Source organism: Sarcophilus harrisii, chromosome 1 (genome assembly GCF_902635505.1).
Source record: "Sarcophilus harrisii chromosome 1, mSarHar1.11, whole genome shotgun sequence".
NCBI lineage: Eukaryota > Metazoa > Chordata > Mammalia > Dasyuromorphia > Dasyuridae > Sarcophilus > Sarcophilus harrisii.
In genome coordinates, this window is record NC_045426.1 from 535909829 (window position 1) to 535931377 (window position 21549).

Genomic DNA, 21549 nt, shown 5'->3' on the forward strand with positions numbered 1-21549 from the left:
TGTGTCCTTGGATGGGTGGTTAAGGGATGGTCTCATTACTTTTCAGTTCTACCATGTACATTCAAACATCTATGCATGCTCATATAAATCTATGCACAGAAACATAGCTACAGTAACAATATATAAACAGTCATTATAAACTTAGTTTTAATTATCTAATAAAATTAGTTTTAAAATCTATCAATACAAAAAATTGATTTTTTGTTTATTGAAATAAATTAAAGGTTAGAAATTCTATATCTAAAGTTGCCAGCTGTGGCAGCTAGGTGACGCAGTGGATAGAGCACCTGCCCTGAATTCAGGAGGACCTGAGTTCAAATCTGATCTCATACACTTAACCAAGTCCTAGCTGTGTGACCTTGGGCAAGTCACTTAACCCCAATTGCCTCAGCAAAAAAAACCAAAATCTTTAAAGTTGCCAGTATCACTTTGAGCTTTTATGCTAGGTACAATCCACTTCAGAGCACACAAAGCTGTTTCCTCCTCCTTTTCTTCTAGAAAAAGAACTAGAGAAGTATCATTAGTTTATTTCCCTCTATTGTAATGCCAGAGAAACTGAGGCAGGATAGAGATTAGAGAATATTTAATATTTTATTTGAAAGGGAGAGATTTACTGGGACCAAATGGATCCATGGTTTGGTCCCAGGGCTGAATGAGACTATCGTCTCCAAGAATCCAGTCAACAATGTGAGATCTAAATGACCTATATAAAAGTGGCTCAGATACAGGAGTAAACCAAAGCAGGGGCAGAGTCAGAGCCCTGAGAGCGGGAACACGGGATTAATAATCCAGTTCTGACAGGGTTGGGGGAGGCATGAGGGACATCTGATAAACTGGGATTACAAAATGGGGAAAGACACCCAACATTCTGATGATGTCCAAGATAGAAGGTCTTTCTCCTTATCTGGATCATCATGATTAGGAGGGAGGAGTGGTATTGCAGTATTGACCAGAACCATTAGGAATTGAGGCAGAACAATTCAGGGAAACCAAGGCAGGACAATTTAGGGAAACTGAGTCAAGACAATAAAAGAGAACTGTGGCATGTTCCCAATAGTATTAACCAGTAGACATTTTTCATCAGTAATAAGCATACTATAAGTCACCACTCAACTTCTTGATAAAAGGAAGAGTTGGGTCCATCTTTTCTCCAAGTTCCACAAGACCCCTTTAAAACCCAAATGATCAGCTATAGGGGATCCTTTAACAAAGAGACTTAGTTTCCTTCTAAAAATTGCCATGCTCTTAGGTAAGTAGAATTGTTACTCTATACAGAAGGGGGGGAAAAAAAGATGAAACACAATAAAGAGTGTAACGAGTGGGAGTTCCTTTCATTGGAAAACTAAAAATTTACTATTAAAGGAAAAAATTTTTAGTAAAACTTAAGAGGGAAATTATCTAACTCATAGTTATAACAGTAACATCAATTTTAAGTTCTTTTGGAAGTCAGAGCTAGTACAGAAATAAGAATACAAGTAATTTAAAACTGATTAGATTTCCTTAATAATGGTATTTTGCAGAGGTGAAAAAAAATCTTTTTGCTTGTGGAAGTACTGTTCTCTAGCCCTTCTCTAAAAAATCCTTTACTTAATTATATTAGCAAATCAACTTTGGGTAGTTGAATTAATTTATTACTAGCTGAAGGTCAAGGTAAAAAAGTATAGAGAAATATACCTTCTTCATTTTTTCAAAATAGTATCACAAAAATCCTATTTAATTTCCTCATTTCATGGAAATGAAAAAGCCAAGTAAGAAAGTATTATCTTAATATTATAAACTTATTATTATGAGCTTTGGATAAAAGCTCATCTGGGTCCCACCAAGTCAGACATCAAGCTCTGGTCCAGCATAGGTCATCCAAGGTCCAACCTAAAAAAGTGATAGAAAGACTCCTCATCAGAGTCTGGCTAGGAGGGATTTTTTTGATTGTCTTCTGAGATGTTCTGATATCATTGAGATTACTAGTCTTTTTAAGAAGAAATATTTTAATGTAATTATATAGTAAGAGAAAGGAAAAAGTTAGTTTTCTGTGTTTGAAAAAATAAAACTTACTGATTTTAAGCACATGAATGCTTCCTTGTTGTCAAAATATTTATCTCATTTTCCTCTTCCTCTCTCCTACACCTATAAAATGGCAAAAACCCAAGTTTTAGATCCCAGCTCTGAGATGCTATTTGTATTAGGCACTAAAACTCGCTTATGTTTCCTAAGCTTTAGTTCCTCATTGATAAAATAGGATAAGAATACTTAAGCTACCTATTTACTACACAGAATTGTTATGAGGAAAAGTCATTGTAACCCTCAAGTCATAATGTAAATAAATACAAGCTATTTATATACATATATATATAACATAATTATATATCACATAATAATATGCAATATTATATTGTATTTTAAGTAAATTCTTTTACCAATTTTGAATTTCTTTTCAATCTTTTTAAGATAAAAGGAATTATTAGAGTTACACTGTACCCGTTTTAAATAGAAATAATAAATGACTAAAACCAGACACATGGTTCAAATGATTGGCTCATTTTCCTTAATGTTTTATCTGTATTCCTTCTTTGTTAATATCAAAACATGAAGCAGCTTAATTTCTTCCTCAAGTAAGACAACCATCTACTTCTGTCTCATAAGTTAAATGTTTTTTATCATTACCAGGTGGATGAACTCTATGAAGCCTATTGTATCCAAAGACGCCTCCAAGATGGTGCTAACAAAATGAAGCAAGCTTTTGCCACCTCCCCAGCCAGCAAAGCTGCCAGAGAGAGTTTATCGGAAATCAACAGGAGTCACAAGGAATATACTGAGGTATATATTAATCCATTCAGCTTCTAAATGATTGGTCATTCCAAAAAAGAAACAGGAAACAAATGGATGTCTGGTTCCTCTCTTCTCTATTCATTCCTCCCACCAAATTTCAACTTTTTCTTTTCTATTGCAACTTTTTGTCTTTCTGTGGGAATTTGTTTTGAAGGTATTACTTTATTTGGCTATTAGACAGTATCTGTATTTAGTATATTCAAGGACAATTGTGAATGATCTTATTCTCCATTTAACTATTATACTTTATACCATTCTTATAACATGATCACATCCTTTCTTTCCGTCCATTGCATATATATTTTCTCCTTTGCAAGATAAACACTTTAAGGGTAGGGTCTCCTTTATATTTTTTGTATCAATCTCAGCAATATGTTTTGTAAACAGTATTCATTAAATGTTTATGAATGAATGAATGGAGCAGATGGGCTTATAGCCCCATGCTGTCCAATTTGGAAATATTTCATTCTTTTTCATCTTTTGTCCAAAATGAAATGTAACTGATTTTAGCTCTTCAGCCCAGTATTCTCTCAGAGAAATACTGAAGGATGAAGTGATTAGGGCTGGCATAAGTAAGATCATGGTCAGAGATTAGATAAAGATGTTTGCTTATCCAGCTATCATATATTTGAGGTCAGGACACTGGGTTTCATTGATGCCTTTGGTATGCTGGACTAAACACCTTTGGTCTTCTAGATGTTTTTATTCAATTATTCAATACTATGAATATATTCAAGTATTCAAATTATATTTTTATTCATACTACATGTCACTGACATCTGTAGCTGCACTACTATACATCAAGCATCCTGTTATTCTGTTAAGGCAGTGTGGGGAATCGAAGGAATACTAGACAGAGTCTGAGGACCTCTGGTTAAATTCTATCTCCAATATTCTCTGAGTGTCAAAGTCCTCATCTATAATCGGGGATAATAGTACTAGCATTATATGCCTCAAACAGTTGTAAAGCAGAAAGCCTTTTATAAACTAAACATAAATTTAATTTGTTGGTTCATGTGATTCATTTCTATAAGTATCTAGTGTCATTTTCACAGCAATTGGTTCCTTTTAATGAAAGAATGAAGTCTCCAATTTTTACTTGAACATTTTGGGGGCAGTTAGGTGGTATGGTGGATAGAGCAATGAGCTTGGAATTAGGAAGACTCATTTTCGTGAGTTCATATCTGACCTCAGACACTTACTATGACCCTGGGCAAGTCACTTAACCCTGTTTACTTCAGTTCCTCATGTGTAAAATGAACTGGAGAAGGAAATGGCAAACCAATCCAGTATATTTGTCAAGAAAACTTCAAATGGGATCACAAAAAGTTATAAATGACTGAATAAAAAAAAAATTTTACCTAGATGATTTACATGGGTAAGAAATTTCCTGAGAGGAAAAAAATAATTCCTTAGGATGGTATTGTTGTACAGTTTCATTCCCTTGTCTGCCTCAAGGAACTGCTGAAATTCTCAAGTAGATTATGTCTAGAAATGACTTTGGGATTCCTTAGACATGGGCCCATAAGATGCACAAGGTAGTTTGATTTTTAAATTTTTTTTCTTTGTTAAGGAATTTAATGCAAATACTATATTTTCCTTCTTAGAATATGTGCACCATCGAAGCAGAGCTGGAGCATCTTTTGGGGGAGTTTTCCATCAAGATGAAAGGTAATTTAAAAAATACTTGCTTTCAGAATGGCAGCAGTACTCTATAATGTACTAGGGTTCAAAGTACACTGTTTTTATATTAAATGCAAGGACTTAATGCCTCTTGCTATCCTTTTCATTTCCATTCCCCCAATCCCATGAGATATGGAGCCACTAGTACTTCAGAGAATACTCAATAGGCTATCTTCTCTTGGTAGTAATCTCACTAGAAAATGTCTTTTCTTTATAGTATCTAACAATCTATTAGCTTTCAGATGATTAATCAAATAAAAGTAAATATGTGAAAAAAAATTTAAGTATATAGGTTATACTCTATCAGGGGTCCTCAAACTTTTTAAATAGGGGGCCAGTTCACTGTCCCTCAGACTGTTGGAGGGCCAGACTATAGTAAAAACAAAAACTTTGTTTTGTGGGCCTTTAAATTAAGAAACTTCATAGCCCTGGGTGAGGGGATGAACGTCCTCAGCTGCCGCATCTGGCCCAAGGACTGTAGTTTGAGGACCCCTGTGTCTAGATGCTTTAAAATACAAAAGCAATGCATTTTGTTTTCTTTCTTTTTTTTTCCCTTTTTGATCTGATTTTTCTTGTGCAACAAGATAATTGTATAAATATGTATACATATATTGAATTTAACATATATTTTAACATGTTTAACATATATTGGATTACTTGCCATCTAGGGGATAGCAGGAAGGAAGGAGAGGAAAATATGGAACACAAAGTTTTGCAGGGGTAAATGTTGAAATGCATATATTTTGATAATAAAAAGCTTTAATAAAACAACAGCAACCTGGATCTTGGGGAAAAAGAGGTATTACTTAATGGGTTGTTATACCTGGATTACAGCTCAGAGGTTAGAAAGTGCTGTCTAAAAAAGCAGTCAGTATTGCAAGTTCAGTTTTCTTCTAAGTTTTTATATTTTTAACAAAAATTTAAAGTGGAGCTAGTGTATAAGCCATGTCATCCAAATCTTTTTTAGCAGTTTGACTCCTTCACTTCTAATAGAGGTAAACTATTTCTATAAGTAATGGAGTCAAAGAAAAATGAATTTAAGCTAACTTGTCCCCAACAGGAAGGTTTACTTTGGTGGGAGTTATCAGATTTATGCTTGAATTTTTCATAAGTTTCACATCCTGTGTTTTGACACATAAAAAGCCTGTTGGGATGAATGTATTTAATACTATAGTGGCCCGGACTCTGAGCTCAACTAATGGATCCATTGCCTTTGGCAGATTTGAATCATTTTATATGTCATTCAAGGGTTTCTTTCAAAAGAATCACCCATAACCAAGCTCATAAAGTAATGCCATTCAAAAAACAAAAACCCAACAACAAACTTCAATTTTGCTTTCATGTGGAAAAGACATTGGCTATGCACTTATGATCTCTGTTTAAATCCTTTCTCTGTTGCCTTGAGTAATGTATTTTTAAAATTTCTCAAGCCCTCAGTTTCCTCATCTGTAAAAAGAAGTTGGACTAAAGGACCTTTAAGGTTAAATCTAAATCCTTAATCCCTGTACTTGTCAAGTTTTGCCCATTCCTTGATGTCTATTTTACTAAGATAGTTCAGGTTTGGAGGTAAGTTGTTTTTGTTTTCAGATATTCTTTTAAGGCCTAATCTATGTAATATTTTATTTCCAGACCTTTTGAATCTCTTACTAATGGAATTAACCAGCTACCAAGTAATTTGTTAATTAGCTGACATTCTTTCCCAATTTCCTTCCTTCTGAGCTGAGTAAAAGGCAATTGATTGGCATAGTGAATGAGGCTCGGGATACAAGTGTGCACAGTCTGGCTGACTGGGTAGCTGTTGTTTTGCTTTTCAATAAAATCCAGCTCAACCTCAACTTTTGACTTTAGTTTGTTCTTATATAGCTGTGATGCTAAATTAGGAGACCAAAAATAGGGTACAAGAAAATGAGCCACCAAATTTCCCACAGTCCTTCTTTGAAATAGTTGAAAGGGTAGGAAGGATGGAGCAGAGGAAGGGAAGAGTCTTGTAAATCTATTTGAATAGAAATCTACACCCCGCCAAAAACAAAAACAAAAGCCCCAAACCAAACAAACAAACAAACAAATGAACAGAAAAAACTTTGAGCTCCTGAAGACACATCATCTAGGAGACTCCTCTCTCTTGGCTGTCTCCCAAAGTAGTTTTAATACAGTATGTAAGCATGGCATTGAAATGAAACATAGCTTTGGGACAAACTCAGGGACCATGTTAAAAGCATGGGTGAGCACTTTGTGCTGGCAGGCTAAAATCTGTATATAAACTAGGGTGAAAAGTTGAATACTAAGAAATGAGCAGGACAGCAGAGAAAATAAGGTCAAACCAGATGGATTAAACATGCTTCTGAGGAGGAGAAAAGTATCTGAATACTAGAAAATTTAAATCATTTATGTTTCATTGCCAAATTGGAAAGCTCTCATTATTAACTGAAGAACTTGACAGCAACCTTTGTGATTCTTTTACTTGGAGTGGGAAGTGAGGGTTTTACAGAATTGAAGACTAGGATGGGAAGGGCTAAAGGGGTAGGGAGGGAGGAAGAGAGAGACAAAGACAGACAGAGAATGAATTTTCTCCATGAATATTGTCCTGGTAGAATGGACTTCCTTTGGGAAAGTAAGGAAAATGTATGTGTCCATTTCTGTTACTATATATGTACAATGATGAAAAGGGGGGTTTTTTGTTTGTTTTCTTGTACAGTGTAAGTATATCTGAAACAATGTGACTAAAATGTAGGATTCAACCTTGAAAATAATCCGAGATCCATAGTCAGGCCAGAAACAAAACTGGCCAGGCCTAAAAGAAATACAGGTTGTAATCAGATAGAATTATTGGGGGAGAGGAGGAAGGAGATAGATACATAAAACTATAGCTCTCAGTAACACCATAGCCTTTTCTTTTTGAGTAATTGCTATTTTAAAGTGGCCTTGTTAACATAATATGGTTTCATTATCTTAGTAAGGATTAAGTATGAAAGTTCATAAGCTCTAAAATATCATTTATAATGTATATTTATCCCACTGCTAAGTTTTTTTTCCCTTTTAAAAATTTTAATTTAATTTCAGAACCAAATTGTCTCTTTTACTTCTCCCAAATGAGAATGCAAGAAAAATTAAACTTCCATTACAAACATGTCGTCAAGCAAAACAAATACCCTCAATAGTCAAGTTCAAACAAATAAAAAATCAAGTCTTGAATCATCACCTCTTAACAGGAGGTGGGTAGAATGTTTTATCATGGGTCATCTGGAATAGTGATTGACCATTGTGTTGATTAGATTTTTTAAGTCTTTCAAAGTTGTATGAATTTACAATCTTGTAGAAATTGTATTCCTGGTTATTTCTACTAATTTTATTCTGTTTCAGTTCAGAGAAACCTTTCCAGATTTCTTTGAAACCATCCTCTACATATTTCTTATAGCACAATAGTATTCCATTACATTCATATACCAACACTTGTTCAACCATTCTCTAATTAATAGATATATTCTTTGTTACCCATGTAACCCCACCATAACCCATCCCACCATAAACAAAATCATTATAAATATTATTGTACATAAAGATCCCTTTACTTTTTTACAAGCCTAGTAGTAGTATCACTGGGTTATAAGGTATGCACAGTTTTAATAGCTTTGGGGGCATCCAAATTGCTCTCAGAATGGCTGGATAAATTTATAGTTTTACCAATTGTGCTTCTTGTCACCTTTGGCAACCCAATAATAAATCCTGAGTTATTATACTTTGTATTTCTTTAATTATTACTGGTTTGGAGCATTTCTTCATATTGTTATTGATAGCCTGGATTTCTTTCTCTGAAAACTATCTATTTATATCATTTAATCCTTTATCAATTAGGGAATAGATCTTATTTTTATAAGTTATTTTCAGTTCTATATATCTTAGAAATAAGATCCTTATTACAGCAGTTTGCTGTAAAGATTCTTCCCATTTACCTCTTTTTTCTTCTAATTTTAATTGCTCTAATAGTTTCATTTGTGTGAGAACTTTTAAATTTTTATATAATCAAAATTGTCAGTTTTTCATCTCTTTGTTCATGAATTCTTTCTTCACCCATAGATAAGACAGATAATTTCTTCCATGCTCCTCTAATTTGCTTCTGGTGCAACCCTTTATATATAAGTGATGCAACTTTTTGGAGCTTGTCATGATTCACTGTTGTCTTTGGATGGTTCTGAGAGGATTGGAAACTTTGGAAATATTTTACATATTTTAAAATCTTATTCTATTTTTATTCACCATAGGCCATGTCCAGTGGAAAATGTGTTGCATTGGGATCAGAGAACCTGAACTTAAATCCTTGCTCTTCATGTCTAGGTTATACATGGTTGTATAGCATCTTAGGAAGTGGGAAGGAAAGGAAGAGAGGGAGAGAATTTGAAACTCATTTTTTTTTTAAATGAATGTTTGAAATTCTTTTTACATGCATTGGGGAAAAATAAAATACTAAAATCCTTTTTAAAAAATCCTTGTTCTCACAAGTTTCTAAGCTTCCTCTATAAAATGGAGAATTTGAACTAGATGACCTCAGAGATCCCTTCTAGAGCAAAATCCTTTGACCTATGTCTCTTCATTAGGAGGAGGGAGGGAAGGGCATTGTATAGGAATTTATTTTCTATTGCAAAGGATAATATGTATGTGTTTGCATATGTGTTTATATGTATCTATGTGTAAAATAGATACTGTGATTTGGGGGGGAAAGTACAGCAGTTGGGAATCGGGAAAGTTTTCATGAAGAAAGTGTATCTTAAGCTGAGCTTTGAAGGCAACCAGAGATTTTGAGCATTAAAGGTGGGAAGGAAATACTTTTGAGGAATGTGGAATAGCTACTGCAAAAGTGTGGAGGTGTTTGGCTAAAGTGCTACACATAAAAGATATTGTTTAAGTGACCTGCAAATTAAGCAAGTATTCTATCCACAAAACCTTTGCCCAAATTCTTTATATTACATAAATTAATGTTCCCCTACACAGATGGGCTAATCATATATTGGCTTACGAGGTTTTTATTAGCACCTTGCTTTATAAAATATTAGTATTTTATTAAAATAAGTAGCTAACCAACTCTGAATTTTCAAAGAATTTTTAAAGGAGCGGTTTATTTCAAAAGTGCTTACAAAATGTACAGCCTCTAAAGGTTTCAGAAATCCATGTATAAAAGTTGGAATCTTTGATTTAATTGTATTTTCACCAGGTCTTAGTAAACAATGAGTTCTTTTGCTTTAATCATCACTTGGATTATTTTTCTGCAAAAACATTAAGTTCTGATAGACGTCTGCCACCTACAGGCAGGACATGGCATTAGCAGGCACTCAAATTTTTTTTGAATTAATTTTTGTATATATATTTTTTTCACATCATCTTGATTTTCCGAAATATCCCTCCCCCTGCCCAGATATTCGCCCATTATAATGAATTTTAAAATGAGAAAAAAATAAATTTAGTAAAATAAATCAACTTGTCAAAAAAGTTTGGTGATATATGCAATGTTCCATACCCATAGACCTCTCCTCCCCCTTCCACTTCTGAAAAGAAGGAAGCATTCTTTTTTCTTTTTTTATTATATGTATGTTGAATCCAATATATGTGTACATATTTAAACAATTATTATACTGCACAAGAAAAATCAGATCAAAAAAGGAAAAAATGAGAAAGAAAACAAAATACATGCAAACCACAAAAAGAATGAAAATGTGCTGTGATCCACATTCAGTTCCCACAGTCCTCTCTCTGGGTGTAGATGGCTCTTTTCATCACAGGCCTCAATTAACTCATTTTGAAAAGAGCCATGTCCATCACAATTGATCTTCATATAATATTGTTATCATGTACAATGATCTCCTGATTCATCTCATTTTACTTAGCATTAGTTTATGTAAATCTCTCCAGTTCTTTCCAAAATCATCCTGCTGGTCATTCCTTACAGAACAGTAATTTTCCATAACATTCAGATACCACAATTTACTCAGCCATTCTCCAACTGATGGGCATCCACTCAGTTTCCAGTTTCTTGCCACTACAAAGAGGGCTGCCACAAACATTTTTACACATGTGGGTCCTTTTCCCTTCTTTAGTATCTCGTTGGGATATAAGCCCAGTAGAAACACTGCTGGGATCAAAGGGTATGCACAGTTTGATAACGTTTTGAGCATAGTTCCAAATTGTTCTCCAGAATGATTGGGTACATTCACAACTCCACCAACAATGTATCAGTGTCCCAGTTTCCCACATTCCCTCCAACATTCAGCATTATTGTTTTCTGTCATCTTAGCCAATCTGAGAGGTGTGTAGGGATATCTCAGAGTTTTCTGAATTTACATTTCTCTGATCAGTGGTGATCTAGAGCACCTTTTTAGATGACTGGAAGTGGTTTCAATTTCCTCATCTGAAAATTGTTTTCATATCCTTTGACTATCAATTGGAGAATGGCTTGAATTCATATATATATGTGTATATATATATATATATATTTTTAGAAATGAGGCCTTTATCAGAACCCTTGAATGTAAAATTTTTTTTCTAGTTCATAGAAGCAAGCATTCTTAAGAGCTTTATGAGACAGCAACAATAGCAAGTTTTCTCAAAACCAAAGAAGCCAATTTCCTATCACTGGGTAAATCACACTGTTTGCATATTTCTCCCTGTCCCCTGCAACCCGTGTGTGTAAGTGAAAAACTTAAAATGAACATCAAAACTTACTTTGAGGGAAATCAAAGATTGACCAGAGGAAGGCGACATATGGAAATTAAAGAATAATGAGATAGAATCTCCTTATTTATTATTGGTAACAATCTAATATGTACAAGAGCCCTGAGTCTTTTCTTTCCCCCCTGAAAGAATGTTAGAAAATTTTTTTCTTTTTCTTTTCTTTTCTTTTTTTAACCTTTGTATCCCTTATACTTAACATGGGGTCTTATATATAAGGTTCTGAATAAATGCTTGTTTACTGATTGATTTTTCGCACTCATTGGGAATCAATTAATCACCAATTTGGTTTAGCCAGATAACTTTTCCTGGCTCTTTTTAACTTGCTTTCATTGTATTCTCATACCTGGCAGCAAGGTTTTAGTAGTATTTCACTGTCTTGGGTAGGATCACAGACAAGAAGAATTGTTATTTTCTATACTGACAAACTTGAGAAGATTGGATTAGGTGAGTTCTGAGGTCTTATTTTAGGTGAGGATCTTATTATTTTTGCTGTCTCAGAAGCTCTTAAGATAAGACCAAAGATTTTATGATTCTGTGAAGCAATATAGTATAAAGAAATTGTGTAGGAAAAGTAGTATAAAGGATGTTATTGGAGAGATTTAAAACCACAGGAAATATATATGGACTACTAGTAGTAAGACTAGGAATAAGGATGGACAGGCTATGTATTCCCCTAATATCCTTGCATTAAATTGAAATCTAGAGGAAGCTCCCCAGCACACTGAGTGGATTCCTATGGCAAGGAAGAGTCATCCAGAGGCGCAAGCATGGATGGGCTTCAATCTGTCATTGGAGATATATCCACACAGATGGACTCATAAGTCTATCTTAATGTTTAATTGGAGATGAAAGTATGAAACAATAATTGCCACAGTCATGAAATCATGGTGTAAGCCTTATACTATTATTGTATTGAGGATAAGAGGAATGAACTAACAATGAAAATGCCCACATTTTTTCCCCATGTCCTACCTCCAGCTCTTAGCTAACCTTCTCCCAACCTTTTTAACAACAATGATAGTATAGAATGACAAGTATGAAGCATTTTGTGCTTTACAGAATGCTTTATAGACATCTTCTTATGCAGTCCTTATAGCAACCATGTAAGATAGTTGGAAAAGTTTTAATTAAATTTTGCAGATTTAAAAATGAGGCATAAATATGTTAAATGCCTTTCCCAACACCACACAGTAAGTACCAGAGCTATAATTTAAATGCTATTTCATTTACTGGGACTACCATCTTCCCATATCTTCAGGCTTACAACTTTTCTCATCCATGATTACTCCTTCATTCTCCTTCCCTTTCCCAGCTTTAAAATTGCTGAGTCCTGTCAATTTTTCACCATCTTCAAAATGTATATTCTGTTTTTCATTCCCATAGCTTTTGTACATATTCAAATCCTTATGACCTCATCCTTGGACTAGTAAATTAACTTTTTAACTTTTCTTCCTTCTTGTAATGTCTCTGCTTTAATACACACTGTATGAATTTTCCTGAAGTATTATTAGCTTTCCCAAAATCTCTTAGGTGACTTCTCATGGCTTGACTAGCTCTGAACTCTTCAGCTTAAATGTCTTCCTTAATCTGACCCCAATCTGCCTTTCCAGCTTTATTAGTTACTACTAATTGCTCCAGCTAACCTGATCTCTTGATATCCTGATCTCCTTGCTATTTCCTGTTCTGTTTTGTTTTTCTCCTTCAATTATGCCTTTGTGTACCCTACCTTTCAGGAAGGGCTCAAATTCTAGTGTTCATATGCCTACCTCATATGGTACTTATTTGTAGAGGTGTTTCTCCCCTGTTAGATTGTAAATTCCTTGAAGACAGAAATTTTTTTTTATTCCATCTTTGATTGATTTCTTCTCCAACGTTTGCACTCATATTTGATTGAATTGTTTTTAATTATTTTGAAGACATTTTTCTTTACAAAGGAATTAGCATAGTACTTTGCATGTAAAAGATGCTCAATACTTATTAAATGAATTAAATTGATAAGAAATGCAAAACTTCCTGAGGTTCATAAGATGAATTGTCTATTTTGCTTTGTGCTTATTGGATCTTAATTTTTGAATACTACATCCTTGAAAATAGACCTTACATGGCTTAGAAAAAGGGGGTTTTTTATGGTAAGGGATCATAGGGCAATGAATGGGAACTTCCCCATATGAGAAAATTGTACCTATTTAACAATAATCAGAGTTCTTAGTGGGAAAAGAGGAAACAGTGTTTTTCCTTTGCTTGGAAATGGTGTTTTAACAGATGGATTCTGCACTTTAATTATAAATGTGACTCATTTAATCTCTCTCTCTAGCATAATAGCATTGAAGCTCTGGCATAGAAATTGGGGAGGATTATAGAATAATCAAGATTCTTTTTTGCCCAAGAAAGTTTTACATGCTTCTAGTCATTTGGCATATAAAATAGCTATATAATCAAACATTTACTGATTATAAATCATAATTTGATGACCCCTCACAGTTATAAGATCCTCTATGGGGTCACAACCCACAATTTAAGAAACTGAGGTGCAGAGGATGAATTTTGTCTGACAGGAAAAATGTGTTGTGTAACTGACTTATTGCATGTTTTCTTATAGGTCTGGCTGGCTTTGCTCGGCTCTGTCCTGGAGATCAGTATGAAGTGAGTACTTTCTCTGTCTGGTCTGTTAAGAATTATTGATGGTCACTGTCAAGCAGCAAGAGAAAATTTCCTCTTAGTACTTATATTAAAATATTAAATTAAAACCCTTATTATATGGTATGCATATTTACAGATGGTTTCTTTTTTAAGAAACTAAATGCTAAATGATGACATGGGGTGGGCAACGGGTAAGGGGAAAAGAAAAGAAATTTTTACCTTTCAAAAGAATTTCATTGGTCCATCTAGCTCTCTATTCCAAGTTAAACCACTGCAGACAAAGACTCATCTCTCTTTATCCTTTAAAAATGTCTGTAGAAGGATGACCTAGAACATGCTCTGGTATTATATTCTAGCACCTGTCATTCCATCAAACCAGGAATCTTTCCTTACATCCTGTACAGATTCATATTAGGGAGGGTAGGTGAAGACCTGTTTTACTTTCCTTCTCCACTAGAGGGAATATGTTCCATTTTATTTCTGGCTACTAAGTAGAAATTCCATTTTCTCATTCTTCCCCATCCTCCCCTCCCTTCCTTCCCTAATAAAGGGAATGAAATAATTAAACCATGATTACTATTTACTATTTCACTATTTTAGAACTAACAAGATGAATAATAATAATCATCCTGAAAGTGTTATCTGAAGACCACACACACATACAATTTTTATAGCAATATTATTTGCCATTGTAAAACACAGGAACAACATGAATATACAACAAGAAAGTTGTCAAAGAATTCTCATGTATCAATCTGATAGAACAGAATAGGGATTAAACTCTGTGATATCACTGTTAGAGGGAACTCCCAGCAAGAAAATTCTTATCAGGATAGGTCAGCTCTTTCTCTGAAACCTAGATAGTTATCTGGAGACAAAGAGATTGAATGATTTTCCCAGACTTAGAGATGGGACTCAGTTCAGGGTTTTCCTGACTTTTGAGCTGGCCTTTCTCTCTAACCTAAAACTACCTTTCATGGAAATCGTATAATGACATATTATAGTGCAATGATGTCAAATTCAAATAGAAATGGGGGGGGGAGACACTAAATCATTCAAAAGGGTCATTATAGGCTGAAGATTGGCTTAGTTTTTAAACATAATATTATTTAGGTATTATTATTATTGTGTGTGTGTGTGTGTGTGTGTGTGTGTGTATATATTTAAATACATCTCAATTATATTTTAATCTTATTTGGACCCACCAGGGACCCATGTGGCCACTGCCTAAGCAATCTTAGATTCTCTTCCGATTTCTCTCTATATTTTGTTTTTTGATGGTCTCTTCAGTTTCAGTGGGGACATATGTAATTTCTGTGTAGATGATTCCAAAATCTAGCAGTCTATCTTATTTTCCTCTCGGAGCTGAGAACCACATCATCACTGATTACTAAAATGTTCATATTGCATGGCCCATTGGCATTTCAAATTCAACAAGTCCAAAATAGAACTGATTATCTTTCCCAAACTCACCTCTCTTCTGAACTTCCCTATTCCCTATTGTTGAAGGCACTACCATTCACCAGGTCACCCCCTCACAGGTTTCATGTCTGCTTCAACTTCTTACATTTAACATGGAATGGAGGGAGAGGTGTGGAGAACAAATATTTATTTAGCACCTATATGGGATAAATATGAGGAATATCTAGAATTATGAAAACACATATGTGAAATACTACAAAATGGAAAAGAGTCAAATCACAAAAGAACAGAAATGTAAGTAGTTTTAAAGGAAGTTTTTAATTGGTTGTATTTGCTGTCTAAAGAGAATTGTGGTGGGTAGAGAGAAGAGAGAGAGCTTTGTGCTAATGGAGACCTCACTGGGTTCAATCCTTGCCTCCATCTGACCCAGATTAGCATCATGACTATGGGAAAGTCACTAACCTTAGCTCAGCAAGCATGATAAAATCAGCAGGTTAGGAGTGTGTCCCCCTGCCTTACAAAGTATTTAACATTAAGTGTTTAATAAATCATTAAGAAACAAAAACAGGAGCAGACATTGATGGAGTGCTCTACTGTTTACATAACACTGGAGCACATTATCTCATTTGATTCCTATAGAAAACCCATGAGGCATTTATTCCCAGTATTGTCCCTATATGTTTAGGTGAGATAACTGAGGTTAAAAGAGTTTAAAGGACATGTGCAATCATATACCTAGTAATGGCATTTAGGACTCAAAACCTGGTCTTTTAATGCCAAATCTAGCCCTCATTCTATTGTAATAAGAGCAGCTTCAAATGAATAATAATATTAATAATGATAGCCCACTAATAAAGAGGTTGAAGGTTTACAAAACATTTTCCTTACAACATTGTTGATAAGGTATTAAAAATATGATTACCCTCATTTTTATTGATGAGGTAACAAATTCAGAGTTTATGCAATTTGCTCAGTCCCACAGTAATTGGTGGTCAGACATGAACTTACATCTGTCACTCCCCAGCCCATTGGACTTTGTCCTGATTTATAATGCTTATTATCCACCATTACTTATTGAATCTTTCCCATAGAAAACCAAACATTATTCTTTTTTGAAAGTCAATTTTTCCCTTCCATAAATTGTTCAAAAAGTGGCCAGGAGCTAGAGTAGTAGTGATATGATGGTAAATAAGCAGAATGAAGAGTTGCTATATTTGCTTGTCATATAAGGAAATAAACTTTCCTTGCTAAAAGAACATAGGTCCAAGTGAATTGTTCAAAGGAAAATAAAGGTGTTTTTTTTGTTTGTTTGTTTGTTTTTTTTGTCTTAGATATTCATGAAATACGGCCGACAGCGGTGGAAACTCAAAGGCAAAATAGAAATGAATGGCAAACAAAGTTGGGATGGTGAAGAAATGGTTTTTTTGCCTTTAATAACTGGATTGATTTCTATTAAGGTACTATGCATACACATCCCTTCCTGCTGTCTATCGTGGTTCTGTTTAATTTCTTAAAATTATTTTTTTATCATTTGTTTTTACGTAACTTTCATTTCCATTTTTTCCTTCTACCTCATTGATCCAGACAGTCATCCCTTACAGAAAAGAAAAAGAAAAACAAAACAAAACAAAAGTCATTTGTCCAAATCAGCCCACAAAGCATTCTATATGTAACATTAGAGAATGGTGATGTTTAATTGATCATTCTAGTGCAGTGATATTTGGATAGCAATCATTTATGCATATAGCCTAAGCCATCAACTGCCAGTCATGCCTTCTCTATCTGCTCAAAAGGAATGTCCTTAACAATGAGGTATAGAGGACTTTTTGTGAGAAAGGTATGGAATGACGAATGAAGTCAATGCACAGATTCTTTTGACTTTTGTATAATACACTATACTCCAGTCCTTTTGTTACTAAACTATTGATTTCTTTCTTCCAGATTGCTAATTTCTTTCTGCCTTAATAAGATATACTATATTAACTGTATTCTTTTAAAATGACCATTTTCACTTTATATTTATATTACCGTATTGATCCTTTATTTTTCTCTCTAATAGGTCACAGAACTCAAAGGGCTTGCAACTCATATCCTAGTGGGAAGTGTCACTTGTGAGACAAAGGATCTTTTTGCAGCTCGGCCTCAGGTGGTAGCTGTTGACATCAATGATCTTGGCACCATCAAATTAAACTTAGAAATCACTTGGTAGTAAGTTATCTTCTTCAAATTAACTTTTCAAGAGTGGGTAACAGAATTCCTAGCCTTATCTTTAAAAAAAAAAAAAAAGGAATTTTTCAGATAAATACCCAAATAAACTAGTCTATTCTGAAATAAGATGAATTTTCTTTGCAAAAGGATTTTAATATTCCATTATCTTAAGGTTTACCTACTTTTGTAGCTCGTTGATTAATCACATTTATCACACACTTTTGTGCCAGAGGCTGGTTAAGCACCGGAGAGACAAAGAAAAGGAAAAGAAAGATCTTGCTCTCAAGGAGATTATTCTTAAAACAACTAGTAATAAATTAGTAGAAGAGGGAAAGTAACCAGAGAGGAAAAGGCACTGGCTGCTAAAGGGTCTAGGGTTTCTTGCTAGGTGATAGTATATAGATGAGTCTTAAAGTCAGGGATTCTAAGAGGTAGAAGTGATAAAGGAGAATATTATTCCAAGCATAGAAACAACTAGTACAAATGCTCAGAGATAGACAGGTGAGCAAGAAAGTGAGGAACAGAATGTAAGCCAATATGGCTGGACCATAGAGTGTGTAGAGGGAAGTAACATGTAAGAAGATTGAAAAGATAGGAATAAAGCATTTAAATACTAAACAGACTTTATACTTAATCCTAAAAACAATAAAAAACAATTGGAGTTTTCTTAAGTAGGAAAAAAAATCATTCTAGTAGCTATTCGGAAAATGAACTATAGTGGGGAGAGATCTGATATAGGGAATCAAATTAGAAACCTATTAAAATATTCTGATTGAGAGGTTGAAAGGTGCCTGAACAAGAGTAGTAGCTGAATAAGTAGATTAAGAGAGATGTTGTGGGAGGAAGAAACTATGAGACCGGATATATGGAATGAGCAAAAGGCATTGAAGAGGACATGAAACTTGTGACTCGGTGACCCGGTGAATGATGGTGCCTTCAACAATAACAGGGAAGTTCAGAAGAGAGATGAGTTTGGGGTAAAGATAATGAATTCTATTTTGGACCTGTTGAATTTGAGTTCCAATGGGCCATACAGTGGTCATGTACTGATGACTGAGCTCAGAGAGGGAAATAAGATAGTTAGATTTTGGAATTATTTGCATAAAAATGATATTTGTCCCCTTTTGAAACTGAAGAGACCATCAAAAAATAAAATATAGAAAAAAATTAGAAGAGAATCTAAGACAAAGATTTGAGGAGGATACATACCCCAAATTAATAGACATGATCTGGAGAAATAATCAGCAAAAGAAATGGAAAAAGAGTTATCAGATCAAAACCTGAAGATGAGAGAAAATTTGGTAGGGAAAAAATGGTTAACAGTGTTCAGTACTACAGAGAGAGCAGGAGGATGAAAAGAGAGAAAAGACCATTAGACTTTTTCAGGCGTCTGGGAAGATATACTCAGTCTCATATTCTTCTGACTATTTTTACTAAATTATTTTAAAGTATTTTCAATTATACTTTTTTATACTACATTTAGTTTTGTAAATCATTTCCAATCCTTTAAGGCAGGATATAAATCTTAGGTAGATACCATCAATAGTCTGATTTTCTGACATGGATGAATCTTCTCCTAAAAGCAAGAGATTTATTTTTTCAACCAGTATTCCAACAAAAATAGTTACCTTAAAGCTGTCTCTAACAGAGAACTCTGCTATATTGTTCAGAATTGAAGTGCTCATGACACATGATTGTGAAAATATGTTCCGGCATCACCAAGTACACAATGGAATAATAACATAGAGCATTGATGGCAGCATGTTTTGTTATACAAGGAGAACTAGGCCCAAACCCAGATATTGGCACTGAAGCCACTTTATTATTAGTTTAGAACTTTATTTTTGTAATAGCTTTTTATTTTTCAAAATACATGTAAAAATAATTTTTAACATTCAGCCTTGCAAAATCTTGTATTCCAATTTTTCTTCCTCCTTTTTCCTTTCCTCCCCCATCCCATCTCCAGACTAGCTTAGAATTTTTGTCCACAATTATTTGTAATGGTTGTCATCTTAAAGAGGAGATTATTCTTTCTGTAGGATGAACTGCATAGCATTATGATGACTGGAATCATTTTGAACATTGTGTCATCCATCGTAATCTTAAGTGGCTTTTGCAGCAGTTAAAAATAAACAGAATTTTACTTTCAAGTGTTTATTTAGATCGAATCACAATATATTAACCTTTAACCTCTTGAATTGGTATAGTGGTACTGAGATTTCCACAAATTTCATAGCAGTCTGCGATGTTTAATCTTCATATCATCTCTAGGTTTCTTAATTTAGAAAAGGTGGATGCTAGAATAGCTAATGTCTAAGGGTCTTTCCAGTTCTAAAATTCTATAATCCCTTAAGAGGCATAAATATTGTAATTCTGTTTTATAAATGAAGTAATAGGCACAAAGAAAGTGAAGATTAAATTATATGTAAGTAAGAGTGGAGCTAGGAATAGAACTGGGGATCTCCTATCTCCAGCCCCAATTTTCTAACCATTGATGTTTCTTGCCTACTTTTTTTATGTGAACTGAAATTTAGCCGGCCAAACTTCTTTTGATTTTCTTTGGCTTTTATGCAAGTTAGGTGTTTAGATGAGAATGTGTTTCTTTGCCTTTTGTTGAATGGTCAAAGATGAATCTTGGAAATCCTGTACACCATGCAGAATAATAAAAGAGCAATTGTTTTGCAGTCCCTTTGATGTGGAGGACATGACCTCATCTACAGGCAACGGGAATAGGGCCACAGCTCTCCAAAGGAGAATGTCCATGTACAGCCAAGGAACTCCGGAAACTCCTACTTTCAAGGATCACTCATTTTTTGTAAGTTCAAGGTGGTGTTCTGGGTTGATTTAATGAAAGTAAGGCAGTGCCCATAGTTCATATTTGAAATGCTTGACAAATAATGTTCTTTTCAGTACTACCTCCCTATGCCAGCCCTTCCTTTCCTACCCTGAGCCTCCCTCTCTATCCATCAAGAGTTACATCATTATTCCCATTCAAAGGGAATAATAATGAGACAAAATATATTTGAAATATGTTTGTGCTCCTCTACCTCCACTCAACTCCACTTCCCACTTTTCTAATATCTTCTCTAATATTCTCTAATATATCTCTAATGTTCATCTAAAATCTGGGCATTAATATTACTCTAAAGTAGGAGATTCTTAACCTGAGCTTCAAAAGACTCCTGAAGGCTCAAAGTGGCCTGTGAATTTCAGAAAGTCTGAATTTTTTTCTTAATATTTTAATTAAATTTATTTTATAATAAATATTTTAATTTATAATTTTAATTACATTTCAATATAATTGGTTTCTTCAGTAATCCTGAATGTTCTATTTTATGCATTTAAAAACATTATTTTGAGATAGGGTACACAGGCCTTCCCAGACTACCAAAGGGGTCCCTGGCTCAAAAAAGGTTGAAAATCATCTGCTCTAGAGTCCAGTTGTTTAGTTTGATCAAGCAAAACCCTGCGACAAACAGGAATGTGCTAAGCCTGCTCCCTTTGGCTGACTAATTCCCCATTCTACTTTAACTTCTGAAGAAGTGGCTGCATCCTTCACCACTCAAGCCCCGGAGGTTAGCAGTCCTGGGTGCCTTGCAAGATACATTCTTTGCCAAGCTTCAACGCAGCCGCTCATTCAGTGACCTGCCTTCCCTCAGACTGAACCCCAAGGCAGTGCTAGATCTTTATGTGAGTTTGGTGGCTGGAGTGAGGTTTGAAGTGCTTTCTTCAGTTGGCATGTCTGCTGATAGCTCTTTGTAACTTGCACTTGATTTTGTTGACAAAAAGCTGGAGAAAAATGGTCAGCTCTGGGCTATAGGGATTTTCCAGTAGGTACAAAACTTAACTTACAGAGTATTGATGACACTTCGTACAGCTGTCTGTCTTTCTTTTCTTTCCTGATAGATAATTCTTGAACTGTTATTGGTGCCCTGTGATTTCAGGACTTTTTTCCCTACTATAGCAAAAATGTGTGCAATATGACAAAGATCAAAAGAAAGGACCCTCATATCACTTGAAATATATGTAGGGGTCAGTAAGTAAACAAGA

At 34.5% G+C, this 21549-nt stretch overlaps 1 protein-coding gene across 5 annotated transcripts in view; it reads left to right on the top strand.

Moving 5' to 3' along the window:
- The window catches only part of RIPOR2 (RHO family interacting cell polarization regulator 2), a 124637-nt gene that overhangs the window by 68568 nt on the left and 34520 nt on the right, over positions 1-21549 (top strand). For 4 of the 5 annotated variants that reach the window (XM_012541599.3, XM_012541600.3, XM_012541602.3 and 1 more), the window contains exons 7-12: positions 2665-2814; positions 4434-4497; positions 13829-13872; positions 16623-16748; positions 17351-17499; positions 20185-20314. In XM_012541599.3, coding sequence (XP_012397053.1) covers positions 2665-2814; positions 4434-4497; positions 13829-13872; positions 16623-16748; positions 17351-17499; positions 20185-20314 — 663 coding nt within the window. Of the gene's footprint in view, positions 1-2664; positions 2815-4433; positions 4498-13828; positions 13873-16622; positions 16749-17350; positions 17500-20184; positions 20315-21039; positions 21190-21549 lie in introns of all 5 variants that reach the window. The other variant, XM_031946775.1, reaches the window with a different exon arrangement.